This window comes from Adiantum capillus-veneris, chromosome 28, assembly GCF_014529385.1.
Source record: "Adiantum capillus-veneris isolate H3 chromosome 28, ASM1452938v2, whole genome shotgun sequence".
NCBI lineage: Eukaryota > Viridiplantae > Streptophyta > Polypodiopsida > Polypodiales > Pteridaceae > Adiantum > Adiantum capillus-veneris.
In genome coordinates this window covers 85,151,858-85,176,381 of record NC_140958.1, presented here as the reverse complement: position 1 = coordinate 85,176,381, position 24,524 = coordinate 85,151,858, and the positions used below count along the sequence as shown (strand labels likewise).

The 24,524-nt window shown below is 44.0% G+C and overlaps 1 protein-coding gene across 1 annotated transcript in view; it reads right to left on the bottom strand.

The window, feature by feature from the left end:
* The window catches only part of LOC147420802 (kinesin-like protein KIN-8B), a 34,403-nt gene extending 10,086 nt beyond the window's left edge, over nt 1-24,317 (bottom strand). Inside the window, exons 1-12 of the mRNA XM_086503899.1 lie at nt 23,177-24,317; nt 23,005-23,082; nt 22,832-22,921; nt 10,644-10,732; nt 10,351-10,495; nt 10,179-10,274; nt 9,524-9,615; nt 9,304-9,405; nt 9,074-9,220; nt 8,838-8,988; nt 8,659-8,721; nt 8,350-8,586 (exon numbers count right to left, since the gene is read on the bottom strand). Of these exons, the coding sequence (XP_086360025.1) occupies nt 8,350-8,586; nt 8,659-8,721; nt 8,838-8,988; nt 9,074-9,220; nt 9,304-9,405; nt 9,524-9,615; nt 10,179-10,274; nt 10,351-10,495; nt 10,644-10,732; nt 22,832-22,921; nt 23,005-23,082; nt 23,177-23,224 (1,338 nt within the window). The 5' untranslated portion in view covers nt 23,225-24,317. The remainder of the gene's footprint in view (nt 1-8,349; nt 8,587-8,658; nt 8,722-8,837; nt 8,989-9,073; nt 9,221-9,303; nt 9,406-9,523; nt 9,616-10,178; nt 10,275-10,350; nt 10,496-10,643; nt 10,733-22,831; nt 22,922-23,004; nt 23,083-23,176) is intronic.
* Nucleotides 24,318-24,524: the final 207 nt, after the last annotated feature.

Here is a 24,524-nt window from a genome sequence, read left to right as displayed (position 1 = left end):
ATCTGCTAACGATGGGAGTCTTCTGCTTCTTGCTATCCTTCCAGGCACTCGAAACTGACCATAGGCACCCTGAAAACCTGGTTGGACACCCATGTTCGCGTACATAGGGTTACCCATGCCTGTTTGCATTGTCCCGAACACATTCCCTGGCATATAACCTGTGGAAGGTCCAGCCATAGCTTGAAACACTGAACCACCTCCAAAATAACCAGGATAAGTATTAGGTAATGGAAGGGTCTGACGCATAGCCTGTTCATTGCTCCCTTGACCATTCACAAACGGTTCCTGTCCAACTAAAGCAAGTTGCTTTGGATCATTGGACACCGCTAGTTGCTCAACCACATGGGCTTTCCCTCGAGCATCATGAGTCCTCTACGCATTGGAAATCTCCTTTTCCTGCAACGGCTCAGTCATGCTCTTTGTAGGAGGCTGAAAACCCTGTGTCGGAGCCTTGAAGAATTCCTGCATCCTTGGGTTGTTAGCCAACTGCTGAAACATGTCCATGCAACAACGCAATTGAGTTCTAAACAACATGTCCTCTTCTTGAAGAGTTGAAGGAATTTTCTCTGTGCCATGTGAGGAAGATCCCTCTTCAGGTACTTGGTCTCTCTTCTCTGCCATATCGACAAGCTCTATGTTGCTTCCACCCACAACAATCCACGTTGCACTTTTTGAAGAAAAAGTGACTATCCCGTCGATGGAACCATATAACCAGCCTATACAACGTAGAGGGCGGTACTATTTCAATTACCTGTTAACTTTACACAGAGCACTGAGAAGAGAAGAGAACACACTTGCGTCCAACGACTAGAATGTCACTGCGCACACGAGACCGACACCCTGTAGGCCCCAAAGACTGGCGCCCCTTTCGGTATTTCTTTATTCAAATTAAGGTAGACGATCCGACCACTTAGCACAAGCTTTCACAAAGCTGTCCAAACCTGGCGAGGGCTGAAAACGCAGGTTTTCGACCAGATTTCGACCACATAACGGCGCAAAAAACCCCTGTAGGTCAAAAATCCCTGTCTAGGACGGATTCCCTCGATACCTTGAAGCTTTCTGGTGAGCTGTCACAGAAATTCAGCGGGCTGTAATTCTCTGTTTTTCACTGCCGGGAGCGCAAAAGCCTGTACACGCATCCCAAGGCTCTCACGAGGCTCCCCCGATGTTCCCTTGCAGTTTAGGTGCGAAACCCTAAACCTGCAGAAAAACACAGCAGTCTGTAATTCCCTGTTTCGGATCGTTTTTAGCGGAGCGAACACGCCTACGCATGTCTCGAGGGCTCCCGCACGCAATGGGACAGTTCCCTTGTGAATTGGACGAGTTTTCACGCGAGAAAACTCTCCAAACTCGCAATCTTTCGTGATGGAACTGTGCGTACCTGTGGGGGATTAGCAATTAGCTAATCCGGTTCCTGTTCAGAAGGCTCTTGCCTTGGCAAACGCGCATAAACCCCCAGAACTGTACATAGGTCAAATGAGAAGCCCACTAGTGGGGCATAACATACTGTACGTAGGGGAGAAAGAGAGTAGTATGTAGCGTGTGGGGCATCACTCCCGTCACCATACTGTGCATAGAGGGCAAGGTAAGCATTCCATAGCTTCTGTACCTGCTACAATCCACCTGAGGCTGAAAATGGCGCCCCCTTTGTTGATATGCAGCTCGTTTTTGCCTCCCAGAGTGGCAGAATCGCTCACAGGCTGACACGTCGCCCAGTTTCCGAGTTTGGGCTTTCCCTGCTAAAAATATCTCAACTGGTGCGTCAGTTGACTTGGCAGCAGAGCAATAAAATGTTCCCCTTGTCATTCCAGAGCTAATGACGCGAACACATTTTCCGGTCAAAAATAGCAGTTCCCTAAATTTTAGGAGATGCTTCCATGGCGTCCCTATCGGTCTCCTAACCATCATTGAAGACTACCATTTGACCAACATCTACAATGTGGGTTAATTTACTGGCCCCTTTCAACTTATAAAGTTGCAGTGACTTGACGAGTGGCCCAAATTCCAGTTTGGCGCACACGAGCTTCCATACTCATCAGAATTCAATGCTAACTGGCCCGGGCAGTCCCTGTCTGACCGACCTAGATCCCCGATGTGAGAAACCCATTTGGCTGCAGCCGTTTCACACTGGCCATGCAATGTCCACTTGCACCTTTTCAAGGGTTCCGAGGAAAACAAGTAAAAATAAAATAAATAAAAATATCTAGTACTTATTTACGGAAGGCAACAGGAAAAATACACCTCCTGGTGACACAAGGAAAGAAAGATGAAAGGTAAAGTGATTCGGTAGTTCTTGGTTAAATTCAAGAACAATCCGGCATTGGATGCGAAGTGGATGGAGGAGGACCTAGCACATACTTCTCAAATTTTGGAACTTTACCTTGAAGCATTCGGTTTAGCATAGTCTACTCCAGTAGAACCCAGAATTCAGCAAGGGTGAATCTAGTGCAACAGGTTTGCACAAGAGGGGAGTCACTCCGCTCCTTCTGTCATCAGATTACCCCGATTTTGAATAAGGTCATTGATGTCCCCTTTGTGTTTCAGGAATACTAATGGGCTAACCAGTATTCTGCTGTATGACTTTATGAAACGGAATTCCCGAAAATGAATCTCACTTGACATGTTTGAGTGCAGGATCTGAAAGACAAAATGACTACAACATTTCGGTCTTATAAATCTCTATAGACATGATCGCAATAAGGATTAGTCAATCGGGCATTAGTGAGGTCCTGACTAGATCTAGATGCAATTACTAAATACGTTGCTGGCAATCACGGTCTGAGATTTGAAATGAATTTTTCTGTGATTTGTCATGTGAAGTATTAATGTTGAGTGATGTCCTGTGATGTGACTGTCGTTTTTGTACAAGTGCTAGATGTGTCGTGTCTAGTGCGTCGATACTAACAGTCAGTGTCTACTAAGACAGTTTATGGCCTCTGTCTGTTTTGTAGGCGATTACAATTCTTTCAAGAGGGGGGTATGTCACAAATTGATGACATGGCAGAGCAACCCGAAGACATACACGCACCCACAAAGCAATGACGTGGCTGCCTGTACGGAATCCCGCAATTCACGCTAGCTGGCTGACGTGGCAGTTGTATGGAACCCCGCAATTTACGATGGTGCTAACGTGGCCTAGCTGTAAGGATTTCCGCCATTGGCACTGACTGCTTTTCTTGGCAGATTTTAGCCAAAGATGCTTTTGGGCCAAACTGCTTTTTAAGTTTAATGCTTTTGGGGCTCTGCTTTTAGCATCCCTTGTAACCTTTACAATGAACCCAAGGGGGCTCACTCTGCAAAGCATCTGGACGTTGAGTCTGAGAGCGAGCACCCGCGGGTGGTTGTACTTTGCTCAAAGATTAATATAAAAGAAATACCGAAAGGCGCGCTAGTCTTTGGGGCCTATCTCTCTGGGCACGGAACTACGTCCGGTCGTGTCGACTCTCTATTTTGTGAAGTGTTTTGAAGTGAATCTCTGCTGTGTCGCGACAAAATCTTGACTTGGGGTGTCCAAGTTTGTTACAGAGCACGCCTGATGTGCGATGGAGTAAAGGTGAGAGTGGCTAATAAGTCCAGGGTCGGAGACGAAGATTCTTTATCAAAATTTGGAAACGTCATTTTGCTCTGTCTGCTATTTTATAGGACCGGTATACTTTCAAAAAAGCACACGCCTGAAGCTCTGATACCACTGTCACAGGCACCATGTGCCAACGGGAAATAACAAACTGAACAACTTTAAGCACTTCAAATAACACTGAACTGAAAGAGATGCACGACACATGAGACGGGAAGTGGCGGAGTTCTACCCCGAGAGAGCACTGGCCCTAAACCCTGGCGCCTCTTTCGGTATCTCTTTATATTGCTTGAACTTAGTACATCACCAGTACTCCATCCATCCTTTGCACCTCCATGCTGGAACGTGCCAGAGAATGAGCCCTTGGCTCATATTTAAAGGCCCTTGGCCTATGAAAAGCAATTACAAGAAAAGCATCAAACTCTAAAAGCATCTGGCCCAAAAGTTGGCGCTAAAAATCAATCAATGCAAATTACCGAAATCCATACAACTGCCACATCATCAACGTAAAACACGAAAATCCTCCAGGTGCCACATCAACATGTCAACACGAAATCCGGAGCGTCCGTACTGCTGCCACATCATCATGCTCCACACGATTGAGTGTGTGCTGGTCCCTCTTTATATTAATGGCTTTAGGTTTCCTGGGCCCCATCAGACGGGGTCTCGTAAGTCGGTGGGAACTCATCTTTAAAAATAGGTCACTCGGCAAAACTTTGCAAGTTGGTAAAACTTCTTCTGCTCCTCCTCCTCCTAATTTTGCTTCTTCTAGGGTTTAGGCCCCTCAACCGAGTCGGCTCCGTTCTTCAGTAGCTTGACACATCAACAGTTTGAGACATATGGACTGAAGACTGAAAAACGCTGGCTGATTTGAGGGCTGAATCTGAAAGTGTTGGCTGATATGTTGCCTTGGGCTGAAAACTGAAAATGTTGGTGTTGATAAAGTGTTGTAGGCTGATATGGTGCAAAAACGCCAGAGATGCTGAGGTATTGCGGGTACTAGGTGTTGGTACTGAGGGTATTGACTTATGTCTTAGAAGTGACCCTAGGGGTCACTTATATATGGAATTAAAGCTGGGTCAAGCAATGCCAATAAAAACCCACAATTTGGTAATTGCTGGCTAAAATGTCACTCATTAATAAGTTGATGTACTACTAATAAGAGGCGCTTCCCATGCAGATAAATACCTAGGCTGGGTACTAAATAAACCTGTATGGGAACACTCCCCAGTGCCTACACCTAGCAAACACTCCTCACAAGGGTGCTAGGACACTTCCTAGGCTATTCTAAACCGTAGCAATAGGAGTAAGCTTGTTCACATGCACATAGGGTTAGATGTGCACGTGACATTGTAGCGACATCGCCTCGGTCTTGTCTTTGCACTATTGACCAAGTCCCACAAGCATTTGTGTAGGAACCACAAAGGAATGATCAAATTTCAATGAGCATAGTTGTCTTCGCTGAGTTTGTCGCTGGTGTTCAAACACGGGTGGGGTATCGCTGGCTCGGGTCCTAGTCTCAACCCCGACAAGGTCACTACCTTGAGCTTCTCACTCGTGTTCAATTCCAATAGCATATTATCGTTGTAGAAGCTCCACATAGCATTTTTGTTTTTTAAAACGCTCAACTTACATCGCAAACTCACCTAACAATGACAAATTAAATAAATAGGATCGCGCAAGGCATTCACTTAAGGTACATAACTTCAACACCTTCGCGGTGACAATGGTATCGAAGATCAGTTTTTTGCTTTTCCGACAAGCAAACCGGTGCTACAATATCTATCAACTGGAAACTATGGAATCTAAAGCGTACGTCCAATTTCTCGTCAACGAATTGCAATATCTACTTTTAAAACATCCTTGAGAAAGTTTACCCTATTTGTAGAATTTCAAATCGGACAACTATATAAAGGTTATGAGATGTGTACTGCCATTTTTATTTTTATTTTTGAAAATGTCACCTCTGTATTACTGTGTACAGAATCCCCAAGGATGCTAATGACTCGTGGGGTGTACAAAACTGTATACATGGGTATAGAAAAAGTAGAAGGCCTAGCCCACAATCAAGCTATACATCAAGGTGGCTCGTGTGATGAAAGGAGCAGAAACCACCAAGGTCGAGACGCTAGCTCTATATTTGTCCTTTGCTAAAAGTTCTTTTTTTAAGTGATCAACACCAGCATCGAAGAAAAGCATGCCATGTTGTCACAAGCTGCTGACGTGTCAAAGTCCGAAAGAATGGAGCCAACTTGTAGATGCTAGCCGCGGGGCCTAAACCCTAAGAAGAACAAGTAACAAAAGAAGAAGTCCTACCAACTTATGGGGACCCAGTCCGATGGGGCCCAAGTGACAAAGGAAATAAAGCAGGACCCACACACACACACAAGAAATTGCGTAGTTGCTGATGACATGGCAGATTTTCAAAAATTACGATGGCTGATGACGTGGCAAGCTGTACGGATTTTCGCATTTCGCGCTAACTACTGACGTGGCAGTTGTACGGATTTCCATAAATTACGCTGGCAGCTTTTGGCATTGCTTTTGGACCACAAGCTTCTGAGTTTTGAAGGCTTTTCATTGTAACTGCTTTTCAGGCCAAGGGCCTTTAAATATGAGGTTAGGGCTCATTCTCTGGCATGCTTCCTAGAGAAGGTGCAGAGTCTGGAGTACCGGCTTGTACTGTGTTGATGCAATATAAAGAAATACCAAAAGGGGCACCAAGGTTTGGGGCCAATATTCTCTGGGGTAGAATTCTGCCACTCCGTGTCACGTGTCGTCTCTCTCTCTCTCTCAGTTCAATTGTTCTTGAAGGGTTAAGAATCTGTTCAGTCTGTTCTTTTCTATTGGCACGTGGAGCCCGTCTTGTGACACATGTTGCCTCGGAGAAACCAACTAATGTATCCCATCAACTTTGAAGAGAGTATATATGCTGGTGTGCAACTCTTGTAAGGCCGATCATGCCGCACAAAACATGGAGGCAACAAGCCCTCCAAACATTCCACAAGGTGATGCTGACTATCGTGCAAAATATCTTGTCTATGAATTGTGGACACCGTGTCTAAATCATGCTCAAAGTGCTTCTATAATATCCATCCGTTGTCGGCATGAACACCGGATCAGTGTCAGATCCCTGATAAAATAAATGAATTCCTAGAGATGCATGAGCCAAGATATTGCACCCCATGTGACAAAGACAAACTAGACCAGCTCTACTCAGCACAAGTGCAGACGCTCTCCAAATGACATATGAGGCAAGGCAGAACCCTACAACCATTGATGATCATGTGACATGGAACCTAGAGCGTTTTGCGGTTTCAATATGGCACCATCCATATTGTAAATTCTAGTTCTGCAATTGATAATCATGTGGCAGGAAAACTAAACAATACTGCCATCATCTATATTGTATTTTTCAATCTTGTTCTCTTGTGCTTACAATCATATGACACAAGTGCTCTTTGGTACTGCAACATGGTTCTCATTTTATATAATCTGCTAGTCTTCTTTTCACTCTTAAGTAATACTACACATCAACAATTCTGTAAAGATTTGTGATCTTGTATCTCACCATTCAGCATATCACATATACCCTACACCACTCTATAAAGTAGTTTTTTCTAAAATAGTCCAAATTTCTATGTACTCGTTCCATTCAGGACAATGTACCTTACACTCTAAAATCGTACCGAGCACTAAGTATCTTAACACCTTGCATCACACAGCTGAGCAGATAGCCAAGGTGGAGGTGGCAGCATGCTCTCTACTTGGATGAAACTCTTGTGGACACCTGCCCACCCATTTGTCAATCTGTGACTTGCTTCAATCCACTTTGGGCATCACCTCGGGTTGGATCTTAAGAGTTATCCTTTCTTGGACGGGGCCTCTTCATGGTTCATCTCTCTGAACTTCATGGAGTGTAGCCCAGCTGCTTTGTAATCTTATAAAGCAAAGATGAGCAATGACAGCCTGGTGACTCTTCTGGTGAGCTGTATCCATTGGGTCGGTGGGGTCCAAGGTTTCTTTGCTCGGAAGCCGTCAGCAACTCAGCTGACAATGCTCTCCTTTTACCCCCCGCTCACGGGGGAGGAGACTTGGTTGGTATGAGAAGTTGGTAATGCAGTCTATACTACATCATAAGTCTCAAACTATCCATGCTTGGTTAGGGAAGATCCCTGTGAACCTTATCCCCCCTCAATTCACCTCCTTGCGCAGGTCAGTATCATGGTTGGCTGATCTGCAGTGCTTCTGCGAGATTGTGGAGTCCGTACTTTCTTGTTCGCACTCTTAGTTGGAGACAGGGATGCGCGTGGCACGCTCCTTCAAGGTTGGCTATTAAGCCACACCCTTGCACCGGATCAGGATGTATTGGCAGCTGCTGATAGGCCTCCTCGCAAGGAGGCCAAGCATGCCATAGTTAGTTCACTCGGATCCTGCCTTATTCCACAGGATGCTACAGTTCTGGGTGCTTTATGCTTATAGATAAGTCAGATGTATGCACTTGCCATTTTTCATTGACTTGTGTATTGTTTTCTTGAAATATCAATGGGTTGCATGTGACTAGTGCGAGTGGTCCTTGCAAGATATTGATGCACAGGGCTTTGCATAGACATGTACATGGACTTGTGGACATTTTGCTTGTGCAAGCGCACAAGTCATCTTATAAGCACACGAGGAGTTGTGCTGCCTCGAGCTTCGCCCACTTTTTGGGAGCCCCTTCACTAAACTGTGAGAACTTAGTACAAAACTCTCTGCCAAAACCAGCAAAAATATACCTGATACTTAGCTATCTCGTTATCTAGCTGTTGTAACTCGCAATGGTTGTGTGAGTTCTTATCTTCTAATTCAAACAGTGCTTTTTGAAGGTTGATTCTTTCCTCCACGTTCTCATTGATATCAGAACTGAGCGTGTCCAACCATGATAATCCATCTTCTTGACATTTAACTGTTGACAGTCCATTCAATTGAACTTCCTTTTCCTCCAGCTCCTTTCTTAGAAGACTTACTTCGGCCTGCAGAAGAACAAATAAATCATAATGACCGGCTAGTCAGAACCACTCACAGAACAGCCACACGAAAGTTACCTGAAGCTTGTTAATCATTCGCTGATAATCTGCAACATGAGAGTCTACAGTACCAATATTTTTCTGCCAGTAAAAGAGCAATAAGCCAACAAAAGTGGGCAAATTCAGAAAAAGAATTCATGGCTAAACTAAATCTTAACCTCGTGCACCCAAATCCAGATGAAGGATGCGATGATAACCTGAACGTGTGTCTTTATTTCCTTTGCTCTATCAGCATATTTCAGTGTGTTAAGAGTGTGATGATATTGATGATCAGCAAAGGACACAGTAGCAACCATGCAAGTGCGTGAGTTGCCACTAAGACCATCTTTGAGAATCCTTGTTAGTTTGCTGCATCCATGCAAAACAAAAAACATGCAACGTAAGTTGCATGTTAAAGAACTCTCCTTTGTAGCAACACAACCAAAGTATCAACCTGTTTCGATAAGGAACATAAGCAAGACCCTTCTTCTGTTTTTTGCCCAAGGCATTGATACAATTTGCTAGTGCCAGGAGTGATTTGTTGATGTTTGCACCATCTCTCAGCTTCTGTCCAGCATTATTTGTCTCAGATGCTCTTTCACTTCATGACAAAAGCCAAGATAGTTAAGATCTTCAACAAAAGCAACCAAAAAATATGCATAAAAAGAACAGTCAAATACCAACCTGCCTGCCAAATCAACTAGAGAAATTTTTCCTTGCAGCACTTGTGATCCAAGATGATTTCGGCAGTATTTTTTCACCGTAATTTCTAGAACAGCATGAGAACTGAAAGTTGCATCAGACCATTAGAATACGGTAAAAAATTCAGTCACTTATAAGTAGCAAACCCAAAAATATGATCAATCCTACAAACCCACTAAAACCTATTGAACCCCCAGCTTACCGTGAAGAGATAGCATTTGCATCTGTTCTTTCTGTCTTCCTTCTGCTATTTCCAACATGTAGCAGTTCCAGAATTTTGGCAGCAGAATTAACCTGCTCAAATAAAGGAACTTGCAGTAGTTATTACTTACATAAAAATAAACACATGCGTGTGCAAGAACGCAGATCATTGTACCCTTTTCTCTTCCTCTTTTTTTTTTTGAGGGGGCATAATAAACACATGTATGTTGTGCAAGAAAGCAGATCATAAACCCTTTCCTCTTCCTCTTTCATTTTTTTTCTCTGGTTTGTCCTTGCATGGAGAGGGCGCAGGGTTGGTGGGGTGGGGAGGGGGGGGGGAGGGGGGGGAGGGTGGCTGGGTTTGGCTTATTTGTTTCAAAAACATCTTGCACTATGAAAAAATACAAAAAACAATACAGAACCTAGATACGTGCATCATGGGGCCTTAGGGATAAGTGAAGCAAACCATAATTCTCTGCTTGTACAGCATGAGTCTACTATCTCATTACAGAAATAGCAAGTGCCAGAAACTCCCAAAACATGCAACTCTTGTGCAGACTCTCAAAGGCAAATAATACCCACAAAACAGATCATAAGATTGAACCTCCTATCTGAAAGCAGAAAGTTCCGCATGTAAGCCACATATCAAGACTTACTTGCACACGTCTTAAGCCTGGCACAATAATGCCTTGTTCAGGATCTTCACGTAGTTCCAAATGTCTTGATGATCTTTCTAACAGATCATAGATGACCTGTCAAAAAGATAGTTATAGACAAATACCTAAAAGCAGTTGCTATGTTTACAGACTTGAACTACATCCCAATTACCTCATTGTAGACTTCCAGATAAGAACATGTGACCTCATATTTGTGATCCTTTTCCTCTTTTGAGACCCACCGAAATATATCTTGCAGACTTAATACCATCAGTCCAGGGTCCTCTGCAGTTCCTGCCATAGTGTACGTTTTCCCACTATATATCAACAAACATAGTTCATCAGTCTACAAAGACCTCTTACCAGTAAATTGCAATCAGAACCTAGTTAGCACAAACAAAACTTTCACTTATTGCACAAACTGTTCAGTTGCCAGCGTTGCAATGTAGAAATGGTTTTGCATACCTCCCTGTTGCACCATAGGCAAAAACTGTGGCGTTCAAACCATGGGAAACACCTTTGATCATCGATGCAACAGCCCGATTGTATACATCCTGCATAAAACAAGCTCTCTCTCTCTCTCTCTCTCTCTCTCTCTCTCTCTCTCTCTCTCTCTCTCTCACAGAGCCTACTCACACAAGTGCATGGAGAGTGGGCAAGAAAGGAATCGATGAGAAGGGAAACGTAAAGGATAGGGCACTTATTCTCCGCTTCCCGAATATAGAAATAAGGAAAGAATTTCTAAAGAAGAGGCCTGACCTTACATTGGCACAAGTGGCACACATGCAAGAGTTGATGCCAGAGATCAGGGCAGCAAGAGAAAAGGGGAAAATCGCCTTTTATAGAGGAGGGAAAGTAGTGGTTCTGGAAAAGCGCTCAGCATGACGGTGCGAGACCTATGGGGCGACGCTCCAGATAGCGGCGTGGAATTGTAATGGATCATATAGGCTAGATGTAGGTGCCTTTGAAGACAGCTTTAGGGACAGAGACATAGTTTTCTACTCAGAGACACACCAGATACCGGGACAGCGTATGCCACATGTGAAGGGTTATTTATGGGAAACAACTGGTCGACCAGACAAGAGATCTCTACAGGGTAGCCGGGGTTCAGGAGGAGTAGCAGTCTTATTTAAAGAGGAGCTGAAACCACTACTACAGATTATCAGGAAAGATGAGCAAACAAGGTATATGTGGGTGAGAATGAGAGCCGAGACAGGTAGATTTCTATATATCGCTATATGCTACTTCCCTCCAAGAACCTCAGTCTACTCCTCACCTAAAGGACAGTCCCCTTTCTCCATATTGAATAATGACATATGGGAGTTCTCTAGAGATGGAGACATCGTTCTCTTAGGAGACTTTAATGCCAGAACGGCCAACTGTCAAGCAGTATTCTATGACACTTCTGAGGAAATGCTCAGAGAAGTGGATTTATCACAGAGGGGGCTTACTAGAAACTCACAGGATAAAGAACACACTGAATATGGGAGACATCTGGCAACCATACATGGTTTGGCCATACTTACTGGTCTAGAGAATTTCCCGTTATCTGGGGGATTCACATGCTTCCCGCACAGGTATGGGGCCAGTACAGTGGATTATGTCATGACTTCACCAAGCTTTATTTCTAGTATCAAGGACTTTAAGGTGGGACCCAAACCGGTTGGGATTGCAGTGGATCATGCTCTCTTGACCTTATCAATCTCCTTCCAATACAATGCCTCTCAAGTACAAAGGAAGAAGACACACACAAGATATACTTTCACGCCAGAAACTGATTCAGTCTATGTGGAAAAGATCTATAATAGGATGTGGGCAGCCAAGCCAGTATATCCTGTAGAGGAGATTACTTCTCAGTTAACAGAGATACTACATGGAGCAGCACAAGAGGCATACCCACATACTCAACCTGATCAGAAGAGAGGAGCTGGGAACATGCCTCAAAACAGCTCGTATGACGAGGAATGCAGAGAGACGAGAACCCAGGTCCAGAAAGAGCTTACACTTGGGATCATCACATATAAGCAGTCTCGGATTGCTCTTTGGCATATAGTACGTCGCAAGAAAAGGGCATTTTTAGCCAAACTGGAGAAGGATTTATATCAGCTCTTCTTGAGTCAGGACTCACATGAGGCATGGCGCTTATTTCAAGAGCACTCACCGCCTCCGACAATTACTTCTCCTGAGATCTAGGGTCAATATGTAACATCATTATATATGGTATCTGGACAGCCTCCATTACAAGATCCGCTAGAGCCATGCCCTGCTACTAGTACTTTCTTTACTACGGAAATGGTGGAAAAAGCCATTGATAAGATGAAGACAAGAAGAGCATATGATCATGATGGTTTAGTAGCAGAACATCTGATCCATGCTAGAGATCTACTCTCAGAAGTCCTTGCTCGTCTGTTTAATCGGGTCATGTGTGAAGGATTACCAGAATCTTGGAAATTATCTACTATCGTACATATTTTCAAGTCAGGGGATCCTATGATACCTGAGAACTACCGTACCATTATGGTAGGTCACACTTTGACCCGACTGTACGCATCCATTCTTGAACAAAAATTGAGTAGATGGGCAGAGAATGAGGGCATAAGAGCAACAGGACAAGCTGGATTCAGAAGGGGTTATTCCACTTTAGATCATTTTCTTACGCTCAGAGCCATTATTGAGGAAGGAAGAGCAAACAGGAGAAGGATGTATTATTGCTTTGTGGATTTTCGGAAAGCTTTTGATACAGTACCAAGGGCCAGATTGATGCGCAGGATGCAAGAGTTAGGCAAAGAGATTATTTGGAGGATCATGGCCTTATACGGGTCAGTAACTGGTTATGTACGTACTCCAGAAGGGGATTCCGACATTGTTCATTCCACCGTTGGAGTAAAGCAGGGATGCCCACTGTCCCCTACTTTATTTGGTATGTACATAGATGAGGTATCAGATTACATTGATAGAGAGGGTGACAGAGGGGCTCAACTTGCAAGGTCATGGATCCCTTTGTTGTTGTATGCAGATGATATTGTATTGATAGCAGAATCACCACATGGAATGCAGAGGCAGCATTACATAAATTCGCGAAGGACAGTGGACTGTCGGTAAACTTGGGTAAAACCAAAGTTATGGTGTTTAACACCACACCGCAGTGGGTTAGGAGATCGGCACCTACATTTGCATATGGCCAGGATACAGTAGAGTACACAGATGCATACACATACCTTGGGGTGGTATTTGCAGGACCAAAGTTTACTCTTAAGAAAGCAGCGGATGCTAGATTATCCAGAGCCTCAGCGGCCTTGGGAGGGTTGGAGAGGATGTGTTCACAAGTGCAGTTTCAGGAACCACGAACAAAACTTTGGCTCTTTGATACTGTGGTGGCTTCGGCTATGCTTTATGGGGTCCAGATTTGGGGACCATCTGTGGATCAGGATAATTGGAAGTCAATGGAGAGACCTTTGGTATCTATGATTTCCCGAATGATTGGAGCCAAGGCCTCCGTACCACACACGATTACCCGAGCAGAACTAGCGGCCCCTCCGATAGAAATTGAAGCTCTTACCAGATCAGTGTCCTTTATACATGGTTTGTGGGATACAAATAATTGCCGATATACTAGACTGGCCCTCGAATCCTCTCGACAATTAGCAATGAAAGGGGATACATCAGCTGGTATGCGCAACTGTCCTCGTGGTTTCACAGACACGGGTTCAGTATGGAAAGATTACCCCCCTTCCAATACTCTCTTGAGGCTCCATCACTGGCAATTACACGAACGGAGATTAATAAAATCATCCGACAGGATCTTATACAGTTGGATACTAAGAGGACATGGGTAGACCCTACACAAGAATTGGGCACAAAGATGGCCGACTACAAAGAAAACTTCCTACAACTATCTGAAGATGGACTTGTGATTCGCCCGAGTTACATGGATACCCACCTGTCTCATGGTTTGAGATGTGCTATTGGTCAGATTCGTACATCCTCACACCAGTTGGAGATTGAATTTGGCAGATTTAGGGGAATCCCACCTGAGAGCAGAATTTGCAAGTTATGCGGAATGGAGCCGGAGACAGAATTACACTATATATGCCACTGCACACTATACTATGAGATACGGGGGCGTTTTCATTGCCTCTTTAAAGAAGGCTTTGGACCTCTAGATAGAATCATGCAATACCAAGATCAAAGATGCTTAGGCTTGTACCTACTGGAACTTCATCGGCACAGGGATAATCTAATGAGAAGACAAAGAGCACTACAGCCTCAGAGGCAGATCACAGATTTCTTCGGATCGAGAGAAGCAGGAGTGGAAGGAGAAGCAAGAGGCCAACAGCCAGCACAAAGGAGTACCCACATTCATACCAAAGGCACCCTAATTGACAGAGCGACTGAGCTTAGGAAATCGAGACGACCACGACCAAGATGCAGAAGAACACTTCACCGGAGGAGACTACAACAAGAGATTAGAAGCATTCTAGTCAGACACCTGGAATGCTCCTACGAAGTTTATTTAATACTTTGTATTTAGTTTTTCACATTTATTTTCACACTTTCACACTTTTCACACTTAGTACTTTAGTACTAAGGTACCCAGACATTGTAACAGATTCACCACTTTTGTATCAGTTTGGTCTCATAGGTCATTCTAGCCTTTTGAAGACGTTAATATAACATTTCATTTCATTTTCTCTCTCTGTGTTGACTCTCCCTGCACTGTCACAAAATGATGACGTGGCAGTACTGCCCAGACAGACAACCAATGACGCGGCAGAATAGTACGATCAGAAGGCCGTACGAACAGGACCAAAAAGGAAGCTGACACATGCTGACATGGCAGCAGTACAAATTCCGATGGCAGCTTTTGGGCCAGAAGCTTTTAAATTTAGTGCTTTGGAAATTGCATGCTTTTGGGGCTCTACTTTTGGGGCATCCCTTGTAAGAATAAATAAGACCCTTGGGGCCTCACTCTGCAGAGCATCTGGACACAGTCTGAGAGCAAAGGTCCCACGGGTGTTGTACTTTGCTCAAGCATTAATATAAAAATAAATACCGAAAGGGGCGCCGGATTTTGGGGCCAATACCTCTAGGCATGGAACTACGCCCGGTGTGTTGACTCTAATTTTAAATTTGTGAAGTATTTTAAGTGATTCTCTCGTGTGTGGTGCCAGATTTCTGACTTGGTGTTCCCAAGTCTATAATAGTGGTATCAGAGCACAACCGATTTCTCTTCTACCAAGAAATCCGATCCTCTTACCGCGACACACACGGATTCAAACGACGAATCCCCCAAGAATCAAACGAACCCACCTGACAACTCCAAAACGGGTGAAAGTACGAAAAATTCAAAAGGAACAATAGATAAAGAGTACGGGCCACCTCGGCCTACGGAGTATCAACTAATGGAGATGCAACGTCAACAGCAGGTTGATGATTGCGCAAAGTAGATGCTCCAATTTGCAAAGAATCTACCGTATGCCAAATTTTTGACCCAACACCCAATCAATGAAGTGCAGACTCATTGGCAAAAATCCATTGATACCCTACTAAAGTCAACCCTCAAGAAACCTTTTGTCCCAAGGATGTTTACTAAAGAATGAACTTGATAATGTTGTCAAAAGACGAGTAACCAACTTTTGGGGGCGAAGAAGCAACCGAAGAAACGCAACAAGGGAGCTAACTATCCTGGTTATTTGGGCCGTCCATCTTCTTTCCCAAATGCAAGAAAACAGAAGAAGCATGTACGCTTTGAAGGACTGTCCAGTTCGTCCTCGTCTTCTTCTGACAGCTCGAACCACTTATCCTCTTCTGATTCGAGTGATGAGGGGACAGGAAGGGCAAGAAACGACCAAAGAACCAAAGATTGGGAGAGAACAAGAATAAGGCCAAGAAAAACAAATCCCGACACTTTTCTGACAATTTTGATGAGGATTCATCCTCTTCTGAGAGTTCGGACTCCAATGAAAATATAATGTATTCAAAGAGGAAGCACTTTTACAGGCCCAACCAATAAGATTTTCTCAAGGATAAGGGCAAAAAGACAAAGGAATTCAAGAAGGGTGGACAAACAATGAAGTTTGATACCTTCTCAGGTTTTCGAGATGTGCACAATGACCTCGCTTTTATTCAATAGTTTGACATAGCTTTTTTTGGAGGCCGCTATACAGAGCACTCCAAGATTAGAAGGCCAGCATCTTATTTGAAAGAAAAAGCATCTTATTTGAAAGGAAATGCACGGACATGGTGGTGCACTCTTCTATATCCAGAGCAACCGAAGAGAGCGGAAGAAACGGAAAGACAAAAGCAAGACTGGTACCAAATTGTGTGGGGAACGACCTTATTAGACGGATGAAAGTATTGAACTTTGCAGAGCGTAGGGCAAAGTGTGAGACCAAGAAGCCGTTATTTTCTTTGATGGAGGAGCCAAGGCCAACTTTATCTCAACCGAATTGGCGGCTCGACTAGGAATTACGCCCGAGGAAATGGGGCCACAAGCCGAGGCTGTTCTAGCGGCACCCGGATGGGATGTTGCCATTACACCCGTCATTGGCAAACTACGTTTGCATTGTCAAGGGTATTTAGAGCACGAGGATTTCTACATCATGCCTTTGGAAGGGTGTGACGTGACGTCCATCAGAACACCGTCATGGTCGATTGTAAGGCAAGGAAGGCCATCTTGAAGAATGAGAAGCGCACAGAGATTGTATTTGATGTAAAATTGAAGGGCGAGGCCGTCCCACTTGTATCAGCTTCAGCCGTTTTCAAATTAATGAAATCCAATCTTTCTGGAAAAAAATGAATGACAATCAAAGGTCAAATTTCAAGCTCAAACTCACTATTACCTACTCTATGATTATTAATTTGATTCCCGGTAGTACACCACCGAACCGGCCACCTTACAGAGTTAGCCGAGCCCAAATGAAGAAACAATGGACCAAGTAAAAGAATTTCTTGAGAAGGGTCTCATCCAACCTAGCGCTTCACCTTTCTATTCGCCTGTGTTGCTGGTATTAAAGAAAGATGGATCTTGGAGAATGTGCATTGATTATAGAGCTCTCAATAAAATCGCCATCAAGAACAAATTCCCTATCCCAAGGATCAATGATATACTCAACAGACTTCAGGGGTACTTGTTTTAGCAAAATCGATCTGAAGAGTGGATATCATCAGATCCGAATTGCTCTTGGAGACGTCTACAAAACAACTTTCAAGACTAATTTTGGTTTGTACAATTATTTGGTGATGCCCTTTGGCCTCACAAATGCTCCGGCTACCTTCAAATACATAATGGATAGGATTTTCAGAGAGTACCGATCATTTGTGGGCACTTTCTTTGACGACATCATCGTCTTCTGCCAGAGTGAGGCAGAGCACCCACACCATCTGTTACAGGTTTTCCACACACTGCGGCAACATAAGTTGGTTGTAAATGCGAAAAAGAATGAGTTCTTGCTAGAGATACATTTTTTGGGACACCTCATCTTAGCGGAAGGTGTAAAGATGGACCTGGCCAAAGTTGAGACCATTCGTGATTGGCAAGATTTGAAAAACGTTCATGAAGTTCGAAGCTTTTTGGGTTTGTGCTCATACTATCAACGGTTCATTCGAAAGTTTGGAGAGATCACTTCTCCTTTGCATGTGTTGACTCATAAAGGGGTTCCTTATACTTGGGGACCATCAAAGATTGCAGACTTGCAAAAGCCCTTTTAAATTCATTGTGATACATGTGGTCACAATTTGGGAGCAGTCTTCAACAAGAAGACCAAGGAGTTCAAGAAGGGGGTCAAGCCGTCAAGTTTTGAGACATTTTCAGGCTACTAGGACACCCATCAAGCCCTTGAGTTTGTACAACAGTTTGATGTCGCCTTCTCTGGAGGTCAGTTCACAGAACACTCCAAGGTGCGAAGGGCGGCATCTTACTTGAAAGGAACTGCACAGACATGGTGCTCTGCTCTGTTGTTACGTAGAGAAGCACCTACGACATGCTTAAAATTCAAGAAAATTTTCACGTCAACTTGGATATCAAATGAATATGAAAGAGATGTCATCACGACTTGGCATCACTTGAAAATGATTGAGAAAGATACATTGGATGACTACTGCTAGAGGTTTTGGGATACTTATTTGCTAATGTCTTCGTTTTGGAAGATTTATGAGACCAGATTGAGCGGTTTTGTTGTAGTTTGCCAAAAGAGATTCGAGACTATTGTCTAAACCAGAAGTCTGACTCTATTCAGAGACTTATGGAACATGCTAAGCAACGATTTGGAAAGCATGCCGGCTCATTGACTTATCCTACGGACACCATAGTATCCACCTCAACAGGACAAGAGTTTGCCATTGAAGAGAATGAATCAAGGGAACCGGATGACAGCTCTCATCACAAGATTCTGGAGAATCAGATGGTAGCACATCCAAAGGTTCCGACGACCTAAGGAAACCAGATACAAGTTCATCAAAGGATTCCCGAGAAGAATGGAGACCAGGTGATAGCGCGTCTCAAGGTTTCGATGATTGAGACTGACGTGCCAATGGATAGGGGAAGCTAGCGAAGCTACCCACAGGTCCCAAGGCACAAGGAACGAAACGAAAAGGGAATGAGCTAGTAGATCAGAGAATTCCCCAAACAAGGGATAAGATTTTTGAAGCAGATCGGTATGATCTAGATCTGGATACTGTTTTTGCGAAGGTGCACGAGGCTCTTGAGAAGTCTCAACCAAGGCATAAGAAGGCAGCGGACAAGCATCGACGCGACTTGCAGCTGAAGGAAGATGATTGGGTGCTCTTACGGTTTGAGAAGGCACGCCTACGGAAATGAAAGAGGAAGGAGCGGCTTTTTCAAAAGCTAAGTATGCAATACTATGACCCTTTCTAGATTCAAGAGAAGATCAATGATTTATCCTTCAGATTGAAGTTGCCAGATACTTGGAAGATTCACAATGCTTTTCATGTGAGTCTGTTGAAACCTTTCAAAGGTGAGGTGCCGGTGGACAGGGAGAGCCTTAGGAGCAGGAAGAGGGTGAGGAGATTCTGGTTCCCGAACAAATACTGGCTCACAAGGAAAGGAAAGTGAAAGGTAAAATGAACGGCGGTTCTTAGTCAAGAACTATCCGGCATTGGATGCGAAGTGGATAGAGGAGGAGGACCTAACAGATACTTCCCAGATTTGAAACTTTACCTTGACGCTTTTGGTCTAGCTTCGACTATTCCAAGAGTTCTCAGAGATCAGCGGATTGAATATAGTGGAGGCAGGACTACACAAGAGGGGAGTTACTCCGCTCCTTCGTCACAGATTACCTAGATGGAATAAAGTCACTGACTTCCTTTGGATTTCAAGGATACTGATGGGGCTGACACTATTCTATTGAATGACTTGATGAAAGAAGTTTTTCGAACTGGGAATTCCCAAAATGAATCTGATTTACGTGTGCTCTCTCATGTGAATAGTGTTTGAGTGCAAGTTTGAAAGACGAAATGACTGCAGCATTTCGGTCTTCTGATTCTAGAGAGATGAGATGGACATGATAGCAATAAGTACTAGTCAATCAAGACATCTGTGGAGATCTGGGATAGATCTAGATGTGATTGCTAAACACGTTGCCGATAGATCATGATCCGATATCTCGATGGACGATGTGATGTGAATGTGATTTGAATGTTCAGTGACTGTCGTCTTTGTGTAAGTGTTGGATATGTGTTGTCTACTGAACTGGTTTCTGACGTATGTTTGATTTTCCATGCATAATCAAGGGAGGTATGTCACAAAGTGATGATGTGGGATGCATAGTTACCCGGAACGGGAAATCAGAACGAGGAACGGGGAACGACAACATGCATGAAATGCCATTCCTTGTTTTGGATACTCACGTTTGAAACACGGAACCGGGATTTGGAACGGGAAATTGAGATGGGAACGGGGGACGGGGACTTGAAAATAGCTATTCCCTATTACTATGGTGGGATGACCAACTGGAAGAGAAATGGCTGAGTGGACAAGAGAAACCCTAAAAGATAACTAAGGGAACTTATGAAGCACACGTCGAGGGCTTGAAACCCTAAAAGCAAAAGCTTAAACCCTGAAAGAAATTTTTGTAAAATACGCTGACATGCTTAGGTGGAAGATCGTACGAATGCTTACGTGGCAGGTTGTACAAATTTTCACATTTTGCGTTGTTGGTGCCACATGGCAGGCTATACAGATTTCTGCAAATTATGATGGCTGCTATCGGGAGTCTCGAGTGCTAGCTTCTGAGAGCACGTGCTTTTGGGGGGAAGTGCTTTTGAACTGATTGATTTTGGGGCTCTACCCTTGGGGCCTCACTCTGCAGAGCATTTGGACACAGAGTCCAAGAGCAAAGGACCCTCGAGAATTGTACCTTGTTGAGATCAATAAATAAAGAAATACCGAAAGGAGCGCCAGTCTTTGGGACCAATGCTTCTGGGTATGGAACTCCGCCATGCCATGTCGACTCTCTCTCTCTCTCTCTCTCTCTCTCTCTCTCTCTCTCACAAAGTTCAGTAATTTTGAAGTTTTTGTTCGTGTGTTTCTATTGATTTCTCACTTGGAGTGTCCAATCCTCTTACATTTAGTGCCATGTTTTAGAGATGCTTTTGAAACATAGCTTTTGGGGCTCTGCTTTTGGACATCCCTTGTACTGTTTATAAGGATCTTTGAGGGGCACTCTAGAAAGCATCTAGACGAAGAGTCTTGGAGAGCTAGAACCTCGGGGAGTTGTACCGTTGTGAATCAATAATAAGGAAATACCGAAAGGGGCCCCAATCTTTGGGGCCAGTGCATCTGGGAACAGAACTCTGTCATTCCGACTCTTCTCTTCTCTCTCTCTATTCAAGTTTGGTTCAGTTGTTTGTTGTTTCTGTTCATGTGTTGCTATTGATCTTTAGATCGGAGTGTCCAAGTCTACTACACGGCCAAGAGGGTGAGGGTTTTTAAACCTAACCCTCCCAACTTGCAGAATATGGCCGAGTGGCCTAAACCCTAAACAAATATCACGTTGTTGGCAGGACCCCAGTGCAAATTGCAACAGCTTGCGTGCCATTCAGCCCACAAACGCGGAACTAGGCTGATGTGGCAGCACAAAACATGGGGGCAGCTTTTGGCGTCAGTCTTTGAGGCAGTTGCACACAACATGGGGGCAGCTTTTGGAATCGGTCTTTGGGGCAGTTGCTTTTTGAACAGACAACTTTTCATAGCAAATGCTTTTGGGGCCATGGGCCTTTAAATATTGTAATTGGGCCCTCTCTGTGTCATTCCCAGTTTGCAAAGCAAAGCAGAGCCGGCAAGTTGTACCTTTGTAAAGCAATAAAGAAACAAATACCGGAAGGGATACCAGACTTTGGAGCCAGTGCATCTGGAAGCAGAACTCCACAGCTTTGTGTAGACTCTCCTCTTCTCTCTCTATTCAAGTTCAGTAGTTGCAGATTCTGTTCATGTGTTGCTATTGATTTCTCACTTGGGTGTCCAAGCCTGTTACAAACATCCGCTGAAATCGAAACTATCCCAAGCATCTCTCTCTACTACACAAATGGAAGGCAGAGCAGGTGGCGTATCGACCCACCAATCAGCTTAGGTCTAAACATTGTCCCGGGGTCCCCTCCTACAATCATGAATCCACATAAGGCAATACATCCGTAAGCTGCTACCAAGACCAAGCCTTAGCACATGCATCAGGTGGGGCATATGCTAACATAACCCCATCAAAATCTCTCCTATCTGCAAGGAGAGCCAAAGAGCTCTGCTAGGAATCGATGAACCATGACCACACATATAAGGCCTCCATTGAAATACTACACAATTAAATACTCTCCCACTCCGATGCATAGAACCAACTGCAAGCTCCCAATAAATAACCAACAAGGGTATGAAACCCGAGCAGTCTCCAAAAGCAACCAGCATCGAAGAAGAGCAACACTGCTACTCTAGCATATAACCTATTATCAAAAAATTGCTCCAAGCCGCGAAACAATGGTTCAACTGAAAACTCCCAAACGGCCGGAAAAACTTGTCATATCTTCTGGCCAATAAGTCGCATCAATATCCAGTTTCAAAGCCTCATCTTCATAGTAAAAAGCTCTCTAAAATCATCTAAATACCCTCATGTTTCGAATCAAGAATAAATATCATGCTGCTCACATAGGAAAGGCGAAAAAGAAATTGTCAAAACACTTCTACTGAGGTCGACTTCTGCAGCCATTTTGTTGTCTGATTATGAGCAACCGGTTAGCGCAACTTCATCACAGACTATACATCAAAACACAAAAGGCAATCTTGGCTCTCATGAGATAGCAGAGAGACACTATCTCATTGTAATTGTCTAAGCTCCCTAAATTCCAAAATGGCAATGGTCTACAGTCCTATGCACATGAAGCAGAGTATCAGAATAGTCATGAGCCGGCTCACACTAGAATTCACCTCTACTGTAGTTGACGGACCACGCAGAAAACCACTTAGTGAAGAATATGGTCTTTCTTTACAAAAGCAGATTACAGCACTCCTCTGTGCTTGGTGTGCGCATGTACACTCGCTTGAATAAATTTGGGTAAGCACGTAGAACCTCCCAAGCTTTAGATCAGCAAAACCTTTCACCATCTTAATTCGAGCATTTCAGAAGATATAACAAAGGGTAAAATTAAACCTGATTCTTGACTTCTGGACCAAGGGCATAATCAAATGAGAACCTTTTCTCCCGGTGCCTGCTTCCATCAGCATCCGACACCACCACCACCTGAATGGTAAAGAGTCATGATTCCAGACTTGAATGAGACATAAACTTCAAAAGAGCGTCAAAAGCAGAAAAGAATTGCAGACCTTATCATTTTCAATGCGAATAAGTTCCTTGTATTTTGACTTCTCTGCAGGTGTCAAAGGGCGACATCTGAGGGCGACCTGTTGTCATTTACATGTGATCAGGCTGCGGTACCTAAAAGAAGGCCTTTCTCCAAGCGAGAGAAACACAAATTGGGCTATGTTTAAGAAGAACCTGTAATGTAGTGGCCTGTTTGGTTTCAGGAGGTCGTATGGTTCGCATTGTGATAAATCATTGCACGCTAAACAATGAGAACTGTTTTGAATTGTGGATTCACCAATGTACTATCTGTAATGTGAAGGCATAACTTCTCCAGCTTTCTTAAGTGGAAACCCGAGTGATGAGATCAAACCCTCCTTCCAAAGCTGAAGAGAAAATCTGAACCGCAAAGATAGAGTATTGTCTGGAATCGGAAGAATAGAAAGAAGCTTTGAGACAACTAAGCGTCATTCGAAAACATCTTCTAAGCTGTCAGAGGCAGAAAGCTACTGTAATTAGCTTGCAACCTGTGGCGGTGTTAAAACGACCTAGCAAGATGTGCTCTAGAAAGAAATCCAACTGGAGGATGTCGAAAAACAAGCACCAATCTCCTGATTAGAGCCTGCGACAAGGGCTGTGAAAGGATTGAGCCTGACAGATTTAGGACTAAATTAATCGTAAAGAATAGCAAAGGGGCTAGCTAGCATAAAGCTTCTAAGGAGAAAACAAAAGGAATTCTCTAGGCAGGTAACCACGGCCACGTTAATGTAGAAGCTTCTCCCATGTACTCCCTCACTGAACTTCTTTACTCGTGAATGAGAAACCTCAGAGGCGGAAGGGTTACAACTCTCTCTCTCTCTCTCTCTCTCTCTCTCTCTCTCTCTCTCTGGTTCAAAAGACTAGGGTTCGCAAGTTGTCACAACCACAAATCGGAACCACATGCGGCGGAATCTTCCTTTTAACAGAATAGGGAATGCGGGTCGCCATAGCCAGAATGTGTTGAAGCTTCTCCTGCCAGTTGCCAGGCTTTTAAAAGGCCGTATGGCCATGACGCATTCGCAGTACAATGCTGTTTGATCTGGGGCATTCGCACATGCAGGCCCTTCCGCGTGAGCCACATAGTCACGGAGCAGCTTGAGAACAAGAAAATTTGAAAGGAGCTGCAGTGAAAATGAGAAAGGAGGTATGATCATGTGCTTGTCATTGCTGCTGGTCTGGCTATGGCGGCCTCCACCACCGCCATCAGCGCCCTTCGCATCAAATTAATGAAAAGGAAATCTTGCAGATTACTGCCTTTCTTTACTTCTGGTGGTGGGCTGAGCGTGTGCGCGATGAAAAGCGTTGAACTTCGTTTGAGTAGCTCATGTCGTGTAGCCCCAACACAAACGTTTTACCTTTTGTCTGCTGCATGTAATATTTCCCTCCACTTTCCGTGCAACCAAACTTGCCCTTAGCAATACGATCAAGATTCTACTTTTTCGTCACACCTTTGCATAGGAAATTCCGTCCCTCCACAGTATATCCAAGGACAAAGAGCTTCAAA